General features: G+C 36.2%; 1 protein-coding gene across 4 annotated transcripts in view; it reads left to right on the top strand.

Moving 5' to 3' along the window:
- The window catches only part of NUP37 (nucleoporin 37), a 41,193-nt gene extending 18,941 nt beyond the window's left edge, over positions 1 to 22,252 (top strand). For 2 of the 4 annotated variants that reach the window (XM_089921169.1, XM_089921171.1), the window contains 6 exons: positions 12,019 to 12,109; positions 18,486 to 18,667; positions 19,148 to 19,198; positions 21,200 to 21,293; positions 21,499 to 21,700; positions 21,989 to 22,078. In XM_089921169.1, the coding sequence (XP_089777295.1) occupies positions 12,019 to 12,109; positions 18,486 to 18,667; positions 19,148 to 19,198; positions 21,200 to 21,293; positions 21,499 to 21,657 (577 nt within the window). In that variant the 3' untranslated portion in view covers positions 21,658 to 21,700; positions 21,989 to 22,078. Of the gene's footprint in view, positions 1 to 12,018; positions 12,110 to 18,485; positions 18,668 to 19,147; positions 19,199 to 21,199; positions 21,294 to 21,498; positions 21,701 to 21,988 lie in introns of all 4 variants that reach the window. The other 2 variants (XM_022599939.3, XM_089921170.1) reach the window with 2 other exon arrangements.

The following is a 22,252-nucleotide window of genomic DNA, read 5'->3' as shown; positions in this document are numbered from 1 at the left end:
TTAAATACTAAGCTTTATTATGTCATCCTACAATATGGAGCAGTGCTACAATATGGATTCTTAAACATTTTGTACTATAAAGAGCTGAAGAAATGTTTCTCTGACTCTGCCAACTCAAAAAAAATTATTTTAAATACATTGTTGATCTGTGCATATTTTCTGATGTTTGACTCTGGCATTTTCAAGGAGACACAGTATTATAATCAGCTAAGAGATTTGTGGCCTTAGGGACACCGTTTCAAAACAATCTGTCCCCTGAGCAGGTTCATAAAGCTTATGTATTTTGTTGAAATTTTCCAAATTCTGAATCAGAATGAAGATAGTCTCACTTGTACTAGTGTGTCAGTCTATCCATTAAAAAGTTATCACTTGTTTATCTCTTGGTATAGAGAATGAATGTATAGAGAATAAATTAATATAGAGACTAGTTCATTCAGTCAGCAAATATCAAGTGTCTACTATGTGCCAGGTACTGTGCTGGGTACTTGGTAATCACTGATACATTTTTAAACCTGTGAATAATCATTTCAGAACCATTTTAATCTTCTCTAAGACTGACAAAAGTATTTTATTTTCTATAAATCAATTACAGTATTAATAAGTAAATATTACTGAATATTTTATGGAGTGCTTTACTGCATACTAACCAGCACTAAGTGCCTTACCTATGTAAATTTATTTAATTTTTACAGCAACTCCAAGACAGGTACAATTTTTACCCTCATTTTACAAGATGGGAAGGCAGGGCATAGAGAGGCTAATAATTTGTGGAAAGGACATAGCTATTAAGGAGAGGAACTCAAATATCAAGCAGTGTGGCTCTAGTACCTGCACTCATTTAATTCACTCACTCTTCTGCCTGAGTGGCAATTTTTTGTTTTTGTTTTTGGCTGTGTTGTCTTCCTTGCTGCGCAGGGGCTTTCTCTAGTTGCAGCAAGCGGGGTCTACTCTTCGTTGCAGTGCATGGGCTTCTCATTGCAGTGGCTTCTCTTGTGGTGGAACACAGGCTCTAGGCACGCAGGTTGGTGGTTGCAGAGCACGCTGGCTCAGTAGTTGTGGCTCGCGGGCTGTAGAGCGCTGGCTCAGTAGTTGTGGCTCACGGGCCCTAGAGTGCAGGCTCAGTAGTTGTGGCGCACGGGCTTAGTTGCTCCACAGCATGTGGGATCTTCCCGGATCAGGGCTCAAACCCGTGTCCCCTGCATTGGCAGGTGGATTCTTAACTACTACACCACCAGGGAAGCTCCTGAGTGGCAATTTTCAAATTCACCCTGAGAAGGTGGTATTTGTATCTAATAATATTTTAGATGTTTATTACTTCTCTGCATTCTCTAATATGACTTCATTTTTATCTAATATTCCATCTAGTTTTAGTATTCTATAATCCCTGCAAGTTTATAAGAAAATTGAGTTCTCATTTAACTCAGTGGTTCTTTATCAGTCCCAATACCCCCTTTTTAAACAAACATTTTCTAATGTCTATAATCTTAAATGAAACTCATGGAAAATATAACCTATCAAAATATATAATTGTAAAAAATTTTATTTTAATTGTACTACATTTCTGTTAAATACTAATAATAATATTTTAAATAAAATAGTATTTTAACTATACTACACATTTCTATAAAAAACAGATTGTTATAGAATAACAGCGTAGTGTATATGCTCAGATACGACTGCATAAGAAGAAATGGTGAAGTGTAGTCTTTGTCACTCTTTACAAGGAATAAATTTGAGTATCAGAAAAATAGGATAACAGGAAAATGTAAGGCAGAGAGGCAAAGCTGCCAAGTTACACAGTTCCAGGGATACGGCTTGCAGAGTACGATGTAAATAGTGCCATCTGGAGTTTTGCAGTGTCATAGCCTTGGGCAAAACTAGTTACTAGAATAAAAACTCAAGTCAGTAGTAATTTTTAAAATTTTACAATGGGAAGTGAAAGAGTATGGAAATAATGCTAATCAAAATAGAAATAACATGACAAGACAAATTATAGGATATCACATTGAAAAAATAAGGAAGGATAACATTCTTGCAAATCAGCCAATTTTTATATGGGTAGTATCAAAATAATTCACTGTTATTTCAGGGAATGGAGTACTAACAAAATTGCAAAAAACATATCTCCTATCTTGAAATGACCCCACCTTTTGAGGTATTTCTAAATTTTACTGTGATATTCAAAAGTCATGTAGAATGTCTATCATCCCTGGTTACTTTTCACTAAATGCTTGTAGCACCCCAATCATTAGGACAGCCAAAAATGTCCCCTAGGTGTTAGAATCCCCCCTGTTGAGAATCGTTGATTTAGATAATAATAAGTGACCAGGCCCTATTCTAAGTGTTTTATATGAATTAATTCATTTAATCCTCAAAAACCTTATTTGGTAGATTCTCTTATTCAAGAAGTTTTAGTCTTTTTATATTATTGAAAAAGCAGGTGTTCCTATTACCTGTATGTTCTGATCAAAATCAAACATTATGTCGGGTTTAATAAAATTGATAGAATTATACTTAGTGTCATATCTACAGATGTATTATCTTCTGTTTGTGAAGAATTTATAATTTTTTGAAAGATACCTTTGCTAAAACATTCTAGTACCAGTTCCTGAAATGAAGATGTCATGTTCCTTCATATGTCATTAGCCCAGTTTTCATATGAGGAGCAAGAGTAAGGAGAAATGGAGTTTTGTAGAGGATGAGGAAAATTATCCTAGAGTGGACTGCTCTGGCCTTTTCACTAATAAGGTATTTTGCAAGGCCAGCCATGCTTTACTACCTTAGAGTCATCTCAGCACAAGAAGAGAGCCCTTGTGTTAGGTATTCAGTGAGTAAGTGGGTGAAGGAATGAATACAATTCTGTATCTGTCACCACATCTTTATTAAAAAGATGCCATTACCAAAGCATCTGACAGGAGATGTGTTTAAGAAAAGAAATTCCCAACTAAATCATAGGATTGCTAGGCATTCGGCCTCATGTGCTACACCATTTCTTTCTTCTTTTTTTTTAAATTTATTTATTTATTTTTGGCTGTGTTGGGTCTTTGTTGCTGTGCACAGGCTTTCTCTAGTTGCGGCGAGGGGAGGCTACTCTTCGTTGCGGTGCAGGGGCTTCTCATTGCAGTGGCTTCTCTTACTACACAGCACGGGCTCTAAGCGCGTGAGCTTCAATAGTTGTGGCACACAGGCTCAGTAGTTGTGGCACACGGGCTTAGTAGTTGTGGCGCACGGGCTTAGTTGCTCTGCGGCATGTGGGATCTTCCCCACCCAGGATTTGAACCCGTGTCCCCTGCATTGGCAGGCAGATTCTTAACCACTGCGCCACCAGGGAAGTCCCTACACCATTTCTTTTATGGTCCCTCATCAAGTCCACCATATACAGGTATGCCATATATACACATATATATGCACAGGAAAATACAAATACTAGTACTTCAAATTATGACCCAGCATCATCCAAAGAAGGTTAAAATTATTACAATATTTGAGAGGTAAATAATTGCATATTTAGAAAAATTTATTATCCCCTTCTTCCAAAAGAAGGTAAAAATGGTGTTTAAGTATTTAATGGGTTAAGCTTATTATTTTAAAAACTCACTAATACAGAACATCTCATTCCCTGTCAGTGCCAAATAACAGATGTTCTTGTATATTAAAAACAGTACCGTTCTGTACGAACAAGTCAGACCAACAAGTATTTATTAAACACATTTAGTATAGCCAACATTTAATACTTTGGGGGATACAGAAGAAATAGAAGACCCAGTACTCACTGTAACTGCAAAGAATGTCAAAACTAAATCCATTTCCTCCTCCTCCTCCCCAATAATCTTTTAAAATATTAGATAAAATTTATGGTGAAGGAAAATTGGCTTTGAGAAACCAAGGAATTCTTAGTTTAAGACTAAAATAATAGAGGCATGTAATGTGCCATTCAATTTGTCTGTGAAACCTGGGATATTAGTAGTTGCCATGTTCTAGCTGCCATCATTTTTAACAAGAATGGGAGAAAGGGTGGGAAATAAATAATGATCTTTTTTTTTAGAAATATAATCAAATTACTGGATAAGGGAATACTAAACTACATATGATACTCACTGTCAGTAGTGTCATTTTTTGAAAATTATTACAAGAGAAAAAGAATGTTTATCAAATATCTTATATATATCCCATGGTAGCTGAGTTGTTTCCGTATCACTTCTGCTCATATGTATTTGAATCTTCAAGATCCATAGTTAAGGCAGACTGTTCTCCCCCAGCCCGACCCCAGGTGAGATCACAAAGTAAGTGATCTTTTCAAAAATAGTCCCTGGTGGCGCAGTGGTTAAGAATCCACCTGCCAATGCAGGAGACACAGGTTCAATCCCTGGTCCAGGAAGATCCCACATGCTGCGGATTAACTAAGCCCGTGAGCCACAACTACTGAACCCGCGTGCCTAGAGCCCGTGCTCTGCAACAAGAGAAGCCACTGCAATGAGAAGCCTGCGCACCGCAGTGAAGACCCAATGCAGCCAAAAAATAAATTAAAAAAAAATTTTTTTTAATAAATAAAAATAGTCCTTGTGTGGGAAACAGAAAGAAAGAGACTGAGAGCCTTCTGAAGGTAAGCCAATGAAGCATTCCTTGGGAGATCAATCTCCATGTAGGAGCAGTTAAACTATGCCTGAATAATTACAGGTACAAAGTGAAATCAGAATGTGTATTATTCATTACAATGTTATGGTTAAATAATTCCAGAAATAAAGTTTTCTGCTTGTCTTCTAAAATGCCCTCTAGTTTTTTATAGCATTTTGAATCAAGATCAATCATTGCATAGTTCTAATAAGAGCTTTAAGAGTGAAATAAAAGAGACAGTTTGTGTTGAGTTTACCTCTAGTGAATGAAACATAAGGATTCAATGTCTTTATAAGAAGCATCCAGAAATTCTAGTAAAACCTTTTGATCACATTTGCAGATCTTTAATTCAAGGCAATGAAATAGTGTGTTAATGAAAGATTATAATAGAGTAAAAGTTATAAAATGATGAAAGAATTTTCTGAAATTTTATATGATCGTGAACTGGTAATACCACTCTCTAGTATTTAACTCTCTGTTCTCTCATGTGCTCTCATAGATGAAATATAAAACCAGTACTTCAAAGTGTATTACCGTATCAGTGATCGCAGTAACTTAAGCTTGCTTTATGTAGCCATTGTGTGGTTGTAATAAGTGAATTGTATAAATGAGAATCATATCCATGAACATTTTTCAGGTTTATTTTGAAAGTCCATTTATGTAACTGTTAAAGAGTACCTTCCCTCCTTTATAGCATATAGTCAAATTTCAGTTGCCAAGTATATCAAAATTTTTCTTGGAAATAATGAAAGGCTAATATTTCCTGGGTAGTATTACTGGTGTTTGTGTTAAGGTTTATTCTAGTTAAAGGAAAAGTCCTTTTATTCTGAATTCCTTGAAGATGAAATAACTAAATACGATCTGTTTTGAAAACTACCATATGGTATTTCTTTGCAGTTGAGAGTTTAATTTTGAAGTTTTTTTTTTTTTAATCTTTATTGGAGTATAATTGCTTTACAATGGTGTGTTAGTTTCTGCTGTATAACAAAGTGAATCAGCTATACATAAACATATATCCCCATATCTCCTCCCTCTTGCATCTCCCTCCCACCCTCCCTATCCCACCCCTCTACGTGGACACAAAGCACTGAACTGATCTCCCAGTGCTATGTGGCTGCTTCCCACTAGCTGTCTATTTTATATTTGGTAGTGTATATATGTCCATGCCACTCTCTCACTTTGTGCCACCTTAGCCTTCTCCCTCCCGTGTTTGAGGTTTATTTTTAAATATGACAAATTATCTCACAATTCCTATCCTTCAAAAATCTGTTTGTCTACGTAAGTTGAATAAGATGTCAGTTCTCCTCTGGGGTGGCCTCAAGTAGTGTCTCACCTCTGTGATGGTAAATTGGTAGTTTCTGCTGCATTTGTTTATAGTTTTAAGAAAAAAATGAAGGAACAACATGTAAGCTTGTAAGATTTTTTTTTTTAACCCCTCCAAGCCTTCATGAAGATGTACAATAGTAGATTGTTTTTTTGAACGGTATAGCTGGTTTATTAGTGTCATATTTGAAACAGGCCACTTCCTGTCCCCTTCAAAACACACACAGTCTTTGATTTTTGACTCATAATTTTTAATTATTGAAGGATAAAATAGTAAGCATAAGCAATTGTCTTTCATTTTCATCCTTATAATTCTTCTTACTCTCATCGGTAAAATTTCTAATAATCCACTTCATTTATTATTAATACTACATACTTAGTAGTATGAAGTATTTTTTTAAAAAGCAGAATTAGTCTAATCTTATTTCTGAATATATTTGAAATACATATACTGAAAGTACCCTTTGCAAAATTCTTATTTTATGCTGTCATGCCATTTTGTCACCTCCACTGTTAAAACTTTTGCCTAGCTATCAAAGTTTTCTGTAGTCTAAGCCACAAGCTGACAGTTTATTTACCACTGTAACCTACCACATTCCTATCAAGATTTGTCTACCTAATCCCTCGATTTGTGCATTCAATCATATGGTTCCCTACCTCTGAACTCCTTTTGCACTTAAAACCAAATATTTTAGCGCTAAATAATTTTGTAATTTGTTTCATCTTTCTTCCTATTTGTGTGTTCACTTACTTAGGAAATATACCACATTTTCTCCTCCTTTGAATTATCCATAGCATGATGAGTTACTTAGTGATCAACTACTAGGAAATGGAAGGCGGGGGGAATCTTCATTTTGCTCTCACAAACTCAGTGAAAAACCTGTTTCTTGTCTAAGAATGTTGGAGGTCCCTTTCCTACACCCAGTAACATTGTAAAGTGCCTTCTCATCTTTATAACTGCATCTAGGTATTACTTTTGTTCTTGCTTTCATATTTAATTAATCAATACAGTGATTCATGTGATCCAGTCCTATCTTTTAGAAAGATTGTGGTTTGTATTTTTTGCTTTACCAGTTAAAGAGGGCCAAATGGATACAGATGTGTCATTTAATGTCATCCATCCCTTCTTTTGTCTGTGTTGTCATAAACATTTGGTAGCAGAAATTTCCTTCTACAATGAACTCCTTAACAGACAATGAGCTGCCAATCAAAAATGAAGAACAAACAAATGAACTAGTATTACCCAGGAAATTTCCTTTTCAATTTTCAGAGGGAACATCTCCCTCTACTAATTGTGAATGCAAAAGACCTTTGAGAATATGTAGGATATCCCATATATGCCAACACCCAATTTATGAGACCTTTTCATTAATTAAATGGGACAATTACATTTAAATACCATGTGGTTAAGAATACTTAATGTTCTGCTGAAAAGCACTCAGCCTGAAATAAGGCAATAATTTTAACAATAAACTACCAAAAGTAAGGTAAATGTAATTCATAATCTTAGATGTGGATATCTCTTCACCCCTGCATTTTACAACTAAATCTGAGAGTTCTACCTAAGACCACAGAGTTGGGAGGGGTGGAGGTGTCTGTTTCACTTGGATTCAAATTGTATCAAAACTCATTTATGTCAGCAGATTAACTTTACCTTAAAAGCTTTAGTTTTGAAATTTCCCTTGCAAACATTTGAATAGGTATACATATATGTTTTATATAGCTCCTGAGTTTTGGTCAAAGTAGTTTAATTTGATGTTATATTTTTATATGTTTTATAAAGGGTCTGTTATGTTTCCATGTGTTTGATTATGTGTGTTAAGAAGGTTATAAACCCTTACAGTTTTTATCTTTCTGTGATATACCATTTTCCTGAAAAGTATGCTTCTGTGGCTATAATTAACTTTTAGGTAATTTTATTTATTATAAACAAATATACTAGCAATAAATTTGGAAATATGAAAATGTGAATTTATGATTTTTTTTCCTATTACAGCAGAAACTCTCTTATCTGACATGGTCCAAACCAGTAGTTCCTTAGATTAACGAAAAAGTCAGCAAACTCAGGAACTCATTTTAAAGGAATGTCTACCTACCTTATTTTAATATATAATGTGTCTATGAAAATTTGCCAATTTGCCAGTCTTTTGATGTTAGACCTAGGCTTGTTGTTTTTACGTTATGAGTCCACTGATTTGCATTAGACCTCTTTTTTGCCTGAACCACACCTAGTGTCTACAATGAAAACATGTGCTAAGCAGTCGTAATTCAAATATATCTAGATTTTTATTTTACTTGTTTTTGTAATTCTCATGCATACCTAATGTAAGAGCTTTTTTTTTCATGTAGAAACTTACCTTTATTTGGTTGCCATCAACTTAGTTCCATTGAAACAGCTCTTTCACATTCATATCGTCAGCTTATATAATATTAATTATGTAATTACACTAATGAGCATGGGTTTACATCACTTACAAACAGCAGTTCACTAATCAAAAAACCCATATTCCCTCGAGGTAAGCCTACAACAAATGCACACGTGAGCTATTAGAAAGTAACCTTGTTCTTGTCAGTTCTGCAGAGAGAAAAAGGAGTCTGTCAGAAGGAGGTCAATTAAGAGAGTCTTTACTATACATGTGTTCACTACATTTTAAAACTGATGGAAATTTTTTCGTACACAGATACATGAAAATAACTAAAATGCAAGAAAAAAAGGGGGATGATTTGAGAAATCAGCCTTACAAATAAGCCCAACTGAAAAGTTGTGCCTTTTGCCATTAAGACAAATGATGCTTTTAAGATTGTTTTGTCAGAAAATTTGTCAAAGAAAGTTTAGACTTTTTCAATTGGTGATGAAAAAGAAATATGAAAAAAAAAAAGATAAATGAGGTACAGCCAGTCTGGAAACCTATTTCACAATACCTGCTAATGTTGAACATGTCTGTAAGCTATGATCCAGCAATTTCACGCCTAGCAGTTTACCCAGCAGGTGGAGGTAGAGGGTGGGGAGATGTGGGTGTGTGTCTGTGTAAGGGGGGGGAATGGTGTGTGGGTGTCTATATTCACTAAAAGACATGTACAGGAAGGTTTATAGCAGGATTATTGGTAATGACCATAAATTAGAAACAACCTAAATGTCTGTCAACAGTAGAATGGGTAAATACATGGCAGTGTACTTAATTAATGGACTACTATGTACAGCAATGAGAATGAACAAAATACAACATGCAGCAGTGTTGGTAAATCTCACAAGATTTAACGATGAGTGAAAGATGCTGGGACTTCCCTGGTGGCGCAGTGGTTAAGAATCCACCTGCCAATGCAGGGGACATGGGTTCAATCCCTGGTCTGGGAAGATCCCACATGCCGTGGAGCAGCTAAGCCCGTGCGCCACAACTGCTGAGCCCGCGTGCCACAACTACTGAAGCCCACGCACCTAGAGCCCTTGCTCTGCAACAAAGAGAAGCCACCGCGATGAGAAGCCCGCATACAGCAACAAAGAGTAGCCCCCGCTCGCCACAACTAGAGAAAGCCCGCGTGCAGCAACAAAGACCCAATGAAGCCAAAAATAAATTTAAAAAAAATTTTTTTAATATATTAAAAAAGAAAGATGCCAGACCAAGAAAATACATTCCATAGTATTTTCCATAGGATTCCATCTTTATGATGTTCCAAACCAGCGGATGTAAGCTATGGTGTTAGAAGTCAGGATGGCGGGTACTTTTTGTGAGAAGGCAAGGAAATAGGACTGGAAGGAAGCACAGATGACTTCTGGAGTTCTGGAAATACTATCTTAATGTGGGTGCTTTCTTCAGGTGTGTTCTCTTTGAGCTGTATGCTTCAGATTTGTGTATTTTTATTATATATGGTATACTGCAAAAAATGTATCAAAAAAAGAGGAATGTGACTTCATCTGATGGAACTAATATTAACTAGATGAGACATGCAGTAAAGACACAGGAAAATAAGTTGAGCTCCACAAAAGGATTTAAGAAGAGCTTAATTATGGAATCTATCAAAAAGGGAAATAAGACTTAACAACTTAAAGTGTACCATCTGTAGCTAATTTAGTTATGATAATTCATTTCAGCCCAATTTGTTGTATTTTGCGTATTTAGTACTTAGATCATGCAACTGCTGAAAATTATATAATAAGCATATAATTATAAGCTGTAAATCATTTTATCCTAGTCCTGGAAAGTAATTTGGATTACCCTCCTCATTTTTAAATCAGTTTTTGTTGGTGGTGTTTGGTTTTTTTTCCCCCAAAAAAGTATGTCAGGTTCTGTTCAGGTTAAGTACTGTTTAAAAATTAGACTAAAATTTGGTTCATTGGACAGGAATATACTTCATTAATTGACCTGTTTTATAGAATATCTTTATCCGTGTTTTTTTAAATGTTTGGTTTCCTTCATTTAAAAAGGAAAAAATCATGAAAATATTCTGTATGTATTTATTCACTATAATAGCAAACAAAAATCAAATACATGTTAGAATAAGATCAAAAGAATGGAGCCTTTAAACCATTCTCTCATGGATTCACTGAATATGCAAGACAATTTTTTGCTGTTTCAAAAGGGGTAAAATATATGCTAGCCCAGCACTTTATTATGTAAAAGGCAATAGAGAAGAAAGAAATATTCAGTTGCCATAACTAATAATCTTATTTATTGTGGGAAGTGAAACACAATTGAATAAACCCTTGGTAAATGTGATTCCCCTCTTCAATTAAATTGTAATTGTCTCCCTGTATAGTAAATACAGATAAAAGTGTTGATTTGGCAAGAGAAAAGTGTATGCTGCTAAATTATTTAATCAAGTAGATAATCATTTTTAAAAACATCTTTGTTAGTTTACATGTAACTAGGATATTTCAAGATTGGAGATCCTGTAATTTCTATAAAAAGGAAAAAAATTTTTAAATGATGTGGTTTGGCACAGAATAGTAGTGGCATTGTCCAATAAATATGTCTTCTTTCTTTGAAATAAAAGTTTGCCTCAACTTTAAAAACACATTCTCTAAGTTTCTTGAAATTGTTTTATGGTCCCTAATGAGATATGAACTATAAAACCTAGAAGAAAAAGTCCAGGGCATTCTAATGAATGCATTCGGTTCTTAAGGACCAGACTGTTTGGGTACTTTGCCAACCACCCATCACCTTCTGTCTCCTGCCATGCTAACTCTGCCACACTCTGTACCAGTGAGATATAACAATAGCTGAGTGTGAAGAATGAGCTAGAAATGAGCAGTCTGGTTGGGGAATAGGACTTCTCACAACAGAGCCATTACTGAGACTTCTGAATGTTGATCTCCACTCTGGGTATGGGAAAAAAATTGAGACGGAACTTGAGTAGGTTGGTTGTTGTTACTATGGATTTGTAAGTATTGAGGAGAGGAAGAGTAGGAGGAGCCAAGTGCTTGTTCCTTCAGCCCTTCTATCCTTTAATCTGGTAGCTAGCAATCAAGGCCCCATTTGAGAAGAACTGGCGAAGTGAGCCAGATCAGAAAAGGTGAAAGATAAGAAGTAGCCCCTGGCATGGGAACTCAAAGGCAGAAGGAATAAGCAACTGGGAAATTACTATCTCCCTAAATTCACATCACTTCATACTAGCTTCTTTATATGCTATTTTTAAAATGGGAGCACTGGGGTAGGGGAGGGGGGTACAGGTATATGTTTTAAGCACCCCTCGTAGAAATTATTGTTAATCGAAGTGACTGCTGAAGTTGGACTGCAACCTGATTAGTGACCTAGAAACTTCAAGATCCTGTCCACAAAATAAGAGTTCATGAATAATTTAATTTGGTTACTGTGTTACAGTGTTGCTGTACTAGATTAATTAGAGAGAAAATGTATGTAACTGTTTTTCCATTATTGAGTGTGATAAAACTGAAATTCTTCATACTACTTTTACATTTTCTAAAATAATTATAATTTTGTTATAATTTTCTTTAAAGGATATGCTTTAAATACAGATGTCTACCCTATAATCTCTAGTTGATAGCTTTGAATAAATTTATAGAAATTTCATTTTTTTAGTAATTATCAAAACTTTAACATTATACTCCTATTCTTTTATTAGGATTTGGAACTTGGAAGGAATACAGACAGCTCATTTTCTTCTTCATTCCCCTGGAATGAGTGTGTGCTGGCATCCTGAGGAAAGTTTTAAGGTTATTATTTATAACTTAGCTTTCTTCTGTCAAGCTGAAAAGATATATACATGTATAATACTTGCACACATAGAGGAGAAAAATCAATGACTTTTTCCACCTCAGAGACTCTTAATTGGCACAAATGCATTTGGATTAATCTAGAACCTTAAAAGTTCTCTGCAGTTAAGTTTTTATTTGACAACCATCATCTATAAATGGCATTTATTCAGAGTACACTTTTCATGCCCTCTGATAGGTTACGATCTAAAAACTAATGCCTAGACTAACTAGTAAGCAGTATTTGTTTAAAAAAAGTTAAATCCATGCTTGTGAGCCATAGTGTGTAAACAGAAAGCATCAGTGGCATAAGGCAAATTTGACCTAGCTGCAGTGGTGTTCAATTCCTATTCATAGTAAAGCTTTCTAAAATTCAAAAATATACTGTGAGTTATTATCAATTGACCTTAACTTAATTTCATGGAGAAGATAGGAGCCATTCACCAAGAGTTCTCTCATTTGCCAGTATCTTCTCTTGGGCATTGCTCTATTTTATCCTTCCCTAGGATCTAAGAAGTTGCCACGTTCATCTTCTTAAAGTTAGTCCTTCCACTGTCTAGAGTTCATGTTAGTTCTTAGGCATCCTGCTTTTCATAGCCCTCTAATGTCTTCATACTTCTCCGTGACTCTTTTCTGTCCTCACACTTGCACAAAAAGGTAACCTTGATTAATCATGGCAGAAACTTACATAGTACCTATATGTGCTTGGCTCATTGTCAGCATTTCATATTAAGTTAGGTCATTTAACCCACATGGCAACCTTATGAGATGGGTACTGTGATGATCTCATTTCACAGATAAGGAAAACAAAGCTCAGAGAAGTTAAGTAACTTACCCAAGTTCACACAGCTACTAACTGGAAAAATTGGCATGTGTACCCAAGCAACCTCCTCCATATGTCTTGCTTTTAACCATTACGTTCTTCTGTTTCCGCTTTTTAGTCTATCTTCTTCACACCTTTTATTTCTGAATATTTGAACCCATCACTTACACCTCTTAACTTCAGTTCCTCTTTCCCTATCCCTTGATCTAACTCTTTAATCTTATTCAGTCTCCTCTACTCTCTCAGAAGTCATCAGTGATATTTTTAACAAATCCAATGGGCTTTTCTTCCATTCTTAGTCTCAAGGCAGCTTTTTACACTATTGATCACTTCTGCCTTGAAACCCTGCTCACTTGGTCTTTAAAGCTGCATTATTCTAGTCCCCTTAAGCATCTATGCATGTATATTCCCTTTTTCTTCCTCCACTGCTAATTCTTCTTTAACCATGTATTTGTAAATTGTTGTAAGGGGTAGTTCTCACCCACACTATACCCTTTATTATAATAGAGGATAAAGGAATGAATAAAGTCCTTGTCATTGAGTTACACACTGACTTATAAGTAAGAAAAACATGTATATACAGTTACACAGATTTTAAGTGTTGGAATCAAAATCTTGTTAAGTAGAATGATGACATAAGTTTTAATCCCATCTGCTCACAGCCTTCAAGATAATCCTGAGCCAAGATGCCCCAGACTACATAAGTGTGTTCTCTGGGATTCCATGAAAACTTGTTTCAGGCCTGTTGGATATTTTATCAGTAGAATTATATTCTGTATGTGTACATGAGTGCAGTTTTCTAATTTATTCATATTACATATATAGGGATTATTTCCATGTGTAAGTAAATGTTATTTCTGAATCCAGGTCCTAAATTTTATGTCTAGATTTCTCCCCTGTAGCAGTGAGTCAGTCTGCTTGAAGCATTATCAAGGAATCTACCAGAATGTTAATATTACCATGTATAAATATCATAGGCTACTTTTTAAAAACTGTGACCTAAAAAAAAACCCAAAAACTGTGACCTAGATGTTTATTATAACCCATATCCCAAAACTTATATCTTAATTTATGGTTATTTGAGATCCCTTTCTTCCGTATGCTTTAAGTTAATTTCTATTATTCTTCTATATAACACTGAAATTTCACCCCACCCCATCTCCTTTTTTTTTCTTGTTTCCATGACTTCAGAATGTTGGGAAGTCCCTGCTCTAAATCACATCAACTCAACATCCTGAAATCATCTTTGGTATCTTCCTTTCCTATATGCAAATGTTTCCAGGTCTTTTAAGTTTTTCTTCACTGTCACTACAGTACATTCCCCTTGGTCATTAATGTGTATTCCTCACCTTTCTATTCTCACAAGTCATCCTTGCCAATCCTTGTTTCTAAAATCTTTGGCTCTTCAATCTGATTCTTCTTGCGTACTTTAGTTAGACTAATATTTAAATATCAGTTTCATCGTGTCACTACTAAACTCAAAAACCTAAAATTACAGAAAGGCAACACAGAGTAGCAGTTAAAGGTATGGACTCTTGAGTTAACTACCCCGAGTCAAATCCCAGTTTTACCAGTTACTAGCTGTATGATCTCTGGCAAGTTACAAAACCTCTCTCAATCACTACCTTCAATTCCTCATCTTGTAAAACGGAAGCTCATGAAGATTAAATGAGTGAACACTTATAAAGTCCTTAAAAGAAAACCTGATACATAATAAGCACTCAGTCAATTTCAGCTGCTTGTCATTGTTGACACTATTATTACTACTGAAACAATCTAGTGGTTCTTATTGGTCTGCCATATCAGATGAAGCCCAGAATTTTGTTTTGTTATGCTTGGTCTTGATGAAAATGAGGGAGCCAGAGAAGAAAGAGAGATGGGTTCACGATCACCTATATCATAAAATTCTTACGAAAATCTTGTAAGATATAAAGTACACAAAAGAGCTATGTAATGTGGAAAGCACAAAGCAAACACTAGCATTTAATAATAAAGTTATAGGGAATACCCTGGCAGTCCAGTGGTTAGGACTCAGCACTTTCACTGCCGGGGCCTGGGTTTGATCCCTGGTCGGGGATCCCACACGGCGCGTGGTGATACATCATCGTCATCATCATCAAGTTACAAAAGTCAGAAGATCTCTAGAAGCGAAGCTCTTAAATCCAATAAACCACAGTTGGAGCTAGGATTTCAGCAGGTAGTGAAAACAGAAGCAAGCATTTAGGATGGCATGGGATCAGAGAGTTGGGACTGAGGACATCCTTTTCTCTGACTCTAAGAGAAAAGAGGTTAGAGCCACTAAATGAAATGAGGTGTAACAATCAACATTTGTTGAATGCTTTCTCAGTGCCAGGAGCTGTGCTGAGTACTTCATGTAAGCTCTCTCATATAATTTCACAAATACTCTCAGGTAGGTAGCATTATTCTGTCTATTTTGTAGGTAAGAAAACTGAAGCACCAAAAGATTAATTTGCCCTAGATCACACAGTCACAGATTTGACCTCAGTCTGATTCAAGTACTACAGTGTTCCTTGCTATTTGAGATATTTCCCCTGTGAAAAGTCAGTACAAATTACTGTTTATGGTTCTGAAAAGTCCTACAAGAAGAATTCCCCTGTAATGTTTTTAGATCCAGCAATTCTGAAACTTAAAAAATTAACTTTTTTACTCTATCTGCTCTTTCAACAACAACAACAACAAAAAAAAGTCACCATTGAGCACAGTTTTAGAAACAGTAAATAACCAAAATAAATTTTTTTTGCTAGAAAGTAGTTTTCGGTCTGACTTCAAACTATAATAGCTAATGTTTTCTGAGTGCCTACTCTGTGCTAAAGCAGTTCTAAGCACTTTAACATGTACAGTTGACCCTTGAACAACATGGATTTGAACTACACAGATCCACTTATACACAGATTTTTTTTTCAGTAGTAAATACTACAGTACTAAATGATCTTTGGTTGGTTGAAACTGCAGATGCAGGAACCGTGAATAGGGAGGAACCGCAGTACAGAGCGCCAACTATAAGTTATATACAGATTTTCAACAGTGCAAAGGGTCAGTTGCCCTAAGGCTCTCCCCATCTTATTCAAGGGTCAACTGTATTAACTGGTACCATCCTCCCCAACAGCCCTGTGAAGCAGATACTGTATTAGCCCTGTGTGCTCAAGATCTTATAGCTCCTGAGAGCGGAACCAGGTAGCCTGACTGAAGAAGCTGCACTCGTAACCTGCCATGCTTTATTGGCTCTCCTAGCTTAGGTCCTGGGCCAGATAGACTTGGCCCTTCCATTGTTCATAAGTTATGCCTGAAATTCTCAAGATTTTTATAGACAGGCTCAAAGTCTCAAGTATTTTTACTACATCCAAGTAAGTCTTCCTTGGTCTCCCATTTCCCGTCCTTCCCCACCCTTGACTATACATAGCACACCAGACCACTTACCAATCTTGATAATCTAGGCTTGTAGTAAGGAACATGTGCACTGTAGTTAGACCTGGGTTCAGACCTGAGTTCAAATCCAGCCTCTGCCACAGGCTAGTGGTGAGATCTTCAACAAGTTAGTTAATCACTCTGCACCTCAGTCTCCTTTCTGAAAAATGGGATTAATGATAGCAATTTCCTCAGATACTGGTTACAAGGATTAAGTAAGGCAGGGCATGGAAAGCTCAATGTTGCACTTGTTTTTGTTGTATATTTGTCATTGACTTCCTGTTATTGAGAATAGTTTTATTTATTTTTTAAAAGATTTTTTGAATTGGACCACTTTTTTTTAAGTCTTTATTGAACTTGTTACAATATTGCTTCTGTTTCTTCTATTGGTTCTTTGGCCCCGAGGCATGTGGGATCTTAGCTCCTCAACCCGGATCTAACCTGCACTCCCTGCATTGCAAGACGAAGTCCTAACCACTGGACCACCAGGGAAGTCCCGAGAATAGTTTGGGGTTTTTTTGTTGTTTTTTTTTTGGTTTTGCAGTACGCAGGCCTCTCACTGTTGTGGCCTCTCCCGTTGCGGAGCACAGGCTCTGGACGCGCAGGCTCAGCTGCCATGGCTCACGGGCCCCTTAACCACTGCGCCACCAGGGAAGCCCTCTGAGGATAGTTTTAAATTCCACCTTTTCTCTTAAGAATCCCCTAATTTTAAAGACTACCCATGTTCTAAATAATCACTACTTCTTTTGCATCCCACTATATTTCGCCTAAAATTATGATCCGTTTTTTTTCACCTCTTCTCTAGATGGAAAGTTTCTTGAGATCCAGGATCATGTCTTTTACCATGGACTTCTGTTGAACATAACATAGTGTTTTACATATACATGTGTGTATACAGTAGATCTTCATTATCCACAGATTCCACACTTGCAAATTTGCCTAATCACTAAAATTTATTTGTAACCCCAAAATCAATACCATCAGATTTTGACAGTCACAGACATGCACAGAGCAACAAAAAATTTGAGTTGGCTAATGTGCACATTCTCAGCTAAGGCTGAATAAGGCAGTACTCTGCCTTCTTGTTTTAGCTCTCATACTGTAAACAAGTATCCTATTCATAGTCTATTTAGTGCCACATTTTTATGCTTTTTGTTGACAGTTTCTTTCACTGTGTAAAATGGCCCCCAAGCACACTGCTACAAGAGCTACCTAGTGTTTCTAAGTGCAGGAAGGCTCTGATATGCCTTATGGAGAAAATACGTGTTAGGTAAGCTTTGTTCAGGCATGAGTTACAGTGCTGCTCCCTGTGAGTTCTGTGTTAATGAATCAATATGTATTAAATAAGACGTCTTTCTCTTTTCTTTTTCTTTTTTTTTTTTGCGGTACGCGGGCCTCTCACTGTTGCGGCCTCTCCCGTTGCGGAGCACAGGCTCCGGACGCGCAGGCTCAGCGGCCATGGCTCACGGGCCCAGCCGCTCCGCGGCATGTGGGATCTTCCCGGACCGGGGCACGAACCCGTATCCACTGCATCGGTAGGCGGATTGTCAACCACTGCTCCACCAGGGAAGCCCAAATAAGACGTCTTTAAACAGAAACACACAAGATTATGTATTGATCAGTTGACAAAAATGTGATCAGAGACTCATAGAACTGAACCCTTTAATTTCCTTTAGGATCAGTGGTTTGATACCCACTAATTCAGTGTTTGCAGCAACTTTATAGAACCTTACCTACTGTGAATAACTCGTGTTTGTGTGTGTGTGTGTGTGTGTGTGTATGTGTATGTATGTATAATTTACCCAGAATGAATCTTTAGGCTGATCTCTTCTTCCTGGTGACCATACATAATCATTTTAAATTGTATCCAATTTTCTTATGTCTGTCTTTTGCCCATTTTCTATGAGATTTTTTAATATTTGATAGAGATTTTTACCTAGGCTTGTCTTATTTCCTTTGCATTTGATCTCCGATTTGTAATATATGCAAATGTTTACATTTTACTATATGTATGACATTGAATCTCTGCCTCCTTCTCAGATTTAGTAAATTAGGTGGTTGAATTTTCTTTATTTTTCTGTCTTACAGTTGATGGTTGCAGAGAAGAATGGAACAATTCGGTTTTATGATCTTTTGGCTCAACAGGCTATTTTATCTCTTGAATCAGAACAGATGCCATTAATGTCAGCACACTGGTGCTTAAAAAACACCTTCAAAGTTGGAGCTGTTGCAGGGAATGATTGGTTAATTTGGGATATTACTCGGTCCAGGTACTTCCTTAGTATATTTATCTATTGCTTACCAAAAAAATCAGTCACTATTGCTATATGATCCATTGACCCATTCTTGTATACCTGGGCCACACTATAGAGCAAAAACAAGTCTTTCCTGTAGAAGGGCCAGAGCTATGGGCTTTTATGTAACAGAGATGGCTTTTACAGATTTACTTTGAGAATAACAAAGAAAAATGGCAGAGGAGGAGATCTTTGATCTGAGCAGTGTTTACTTATGTTAAAAAAAAGAAGAAAAAACACTGACCCTGTTGAATGATGGTGTTCTGCAATGGTTCTAAATCATGTTTATGTCTTTATCATATTTCAGCTATTTTAATTCAGTGCTTATTTGGAATTTTGCCACAGTTTACATACCTTGGGCATTGTGTTCCTTAAAGAGAAAATACTTTTTAAACCTTAAGTCCCTCTACTTAAGACCAACACATAATTCATAAAACATAAAATATTATCTTTTAGTTACCCTCAAGATAAGAGACCTGTCCACATGGATCGAGCCTGCTTATTCAGGTAATGTACCATTTTTGTTGGGGTTATAATTTCATTTTCTGAATTTGGCTACTTTGCTCATGCTGCACCAACTCCTGGAATACTTTCCCAGTCCTCTCCTTTGCACTGATTTTTTTCTTTTTCTCTGATTCTTTTATAAATGGATGTTTTACTTTACTAAGTCTTTGCTTTTGTCTTTTGGTCTGGGTGAGAGATTGTTTTCCAATATTTTCTTTGAAAATTTTTATAAAATACAAAATGTTGCCACTCCACCCATGCCACCTCAACAATTTGGAGCATATGCTTTCTTATTTTTTGTGCTGATAAAGACGTAAAATGTAGGTGGACCCACATTTATGCATATGAACTACATTGTTGTTCTTTAAATGAGAACACACTGGATATTATATATCTGTGACCTTTTTTCCATGTAAATTAAGGTACTTGTTCTTTTTGATTCATTTTTATGTAATACTGCATTGTATAGTATAGTTATTAGGGTGCTTTCGGCCTCAGGAAAATTTACTAACAGAGACTAAAGTCAGTAGAACATTTATTATATACTGTATTTCATCAAATCTAAAATACCCCCAATAAAACACTATTATTTTATGTATTCCTAAGAAAAAATATATTCAACTAAATGTAAGAATGCCATAGATTATAAGATGCATCCTGATTTCAGAGATGTGAGCAAATACACATTTTAAAATCAACAAACTGTAGACTCACAGACATAGACAACAAACTTGTGGTTACCAAAGGGGAAAGTGGGGTGGGGGAGGGATAAATTAGGAGTTTGGGATTAACACATACACAGTACTATATATAAAATAGATAACCAACAAGGACCTACTATATAGCATAGAGAACTATACTCAATATTTTGTAATAACTTATAAGGGAAAGAAATACATATATACATATATGTATTTGTAAGTGAATCACCGTTCTGTATCACTGAAACTAGCACGATATTGTAAATCAACTATACTTCAGTTTTAAACATTTTTCTTCCAGTTGCTAAAAAGAAAATCAACGAACTATGGTACCTAAGTCTGGAGGAGGTGGCCTGAGGATTGGTTTAGTAGCTCACTGATGTCATTAAGAGTTCAGACCTTTCTCTCTGCCATCCTCAACGACAGGCTTTGGCTTCTTGCTTCCCAGTCACAAGATGACTGCCAGAGTTCCAGGCACCATAGCCTCATACCACATTGTCCAAAATAAGTGGAGACGAAGGAGCACCCCTTTTATTGGGGATTGCTATCTTTGCCTTATACCAGTTGTGTCTCATCCCTTGGGGTTAGACACATTGTGCCAGAACATAGTTGGGGTTCAGTTAGCACAGAAAAAAGGCAGAATGGCTGGCTGTTGGACAAGCAACTCATAATGTCTGCCACACATTAAAATAATAACTAGACTTTAGCAGGTTTTTTGTTTGTTTGTTTTTTGTCAAGGAATCTTTTTTTTCCCCCGTACCTCCCCTACTGCACTTATTATAGTGCTGGGCTTGTTGCTGGAGCTCCATTAACACTTGATCATTCATTATATTCCAATATCTGTGATGCCTTAATACTTGAATATTTAAACATCTATATATTCCAGGTGTTTACATCATTCCAAGGAGTTTAAACTCATAAGTTTATCACTAATTTTAAAACAAATGTCAATAAAAACATTAAATGTATGGGTTTTTTTAATGTACTGTGAAATATTTTCTGTCTGATTCCTTGTTTGTATCTCCTATCATACTGTCAGCCTTTTCGTTATAAGGAACTGCTAACCTTGTGTAACTTTGTAATTTAACAAAGTGGCACATGATAAGCACTTAATAAATATTCACAGAATGAGAAAGTATTTATAGCTAACTTCCCGGAATCCCCAGTCTGATTGTAAAGCCATATTATCAAATTTAGGGTTATAAAATTATCATTTTTGTATAAAAAGAAATAGCCAATCTTAGAAAAGCATATAGTTGTCTGTAGGATTCTGTACTGCTTTTCATCCTTTGTCTTTTCTTAGGTGGTCCACAATTAATGAAAACTTGTTTGCAACCACTGGTTATCCTGGCAAAATGGCAAGCCAGTTTCAAATTCATCATTTAGGACACCCTCAGGTAATGTGGAGATGTTTGGTGGCATATGTGGTTTTAAATTTGTGTTTTCTACTTTTCTCGTTTTAGCCCCCCAGATTTGTAATGTGTAACTAAAACATTTATGAATATCTATTACCTGCTTCAATTGGAAAGACAAAGCATTTTTTTTTTTTTTTTGCGTACACGTGCCCCTCACTGTTGTGGCCTCTCCCGTTGTGGAGCACAGGCTCCGGATGCGCATGCTCAGCGGCCATGGCTCACGGGCCCAGCCGCTCCGCGGCATGTGGGATCTTCCCAGACCGGGGCACGAACCCGTGTCCCCTGCATCGGCAGGTGGACTTTCAACCACTGCACCACCAGGGAAGCCCGAAAAAGCATTTTTTGATGTTTAAATCACCAGTGGTAACAGGCTTTTTGCCAGTATTCATGTAAGAAACATTTTATTTCTTCTGTTTCCTTCTTCATTTAAATGTAGTAATTTTGCTTGCTTGGTTGGTTTAGACTGCAAAAATGTTTGAATCTGGACTGCACCAATTATTCAGATTATTTGTATCCTTCTAATGTGTATTTCACCTATGAGGGAGCACATTTTTTAATTCTGTTTCCACTATAAAAAAAGACAATTTTTCAATGCATTTCTTATTTTTGAAGTGTAGTTTTTATTTATTAATGTTGGTAATGTATTGAGCTTCTTTAATTCTTCACATATTCTATAGCCCATCCTCGTTGGTTCTGTAGCCGTCGGATCTGGCCTTTCCTGGCATAGAAGTCTCCCACTATGTGCAATCGGAGGAGACCACAAGCTGTTATTTTGGGTGACTGAAATGTAAAATAAATTTTCTGTGTACCTAGATCCATAAAACTGTATTTTTAGTATGTATTTTGGAGAATTCCTTATTTTTGTATCAAATATATACTGTAAGATCTAGAAATGTTCCAATTGTTGCTTTTTTTAAATAAAATGTTGATGGTTTAAAAAT

Source organism: Delphinapterus leucas, chromosome 11 (genome assembly GCF_059928025.1).
Source record: "Delphinapterus leucas isolate spDelLeu-1000000601 "Yukka" chromosome 11, BTC_Dleu_Yukka2, whole genome shotgun sequence".
NCBI classification, from domain to species: Eukaryota; Metazoa; Chordata; class Mammalia; order Artiodactyla; family Monodontidae; genus Delphinapterus; species Delphinapterus leucas.
The sequence above is the reverse complement of the archived record's forward strand: the minus strand, read 5'-3'. Positions and strand labels throughout refer to the sequence as shown.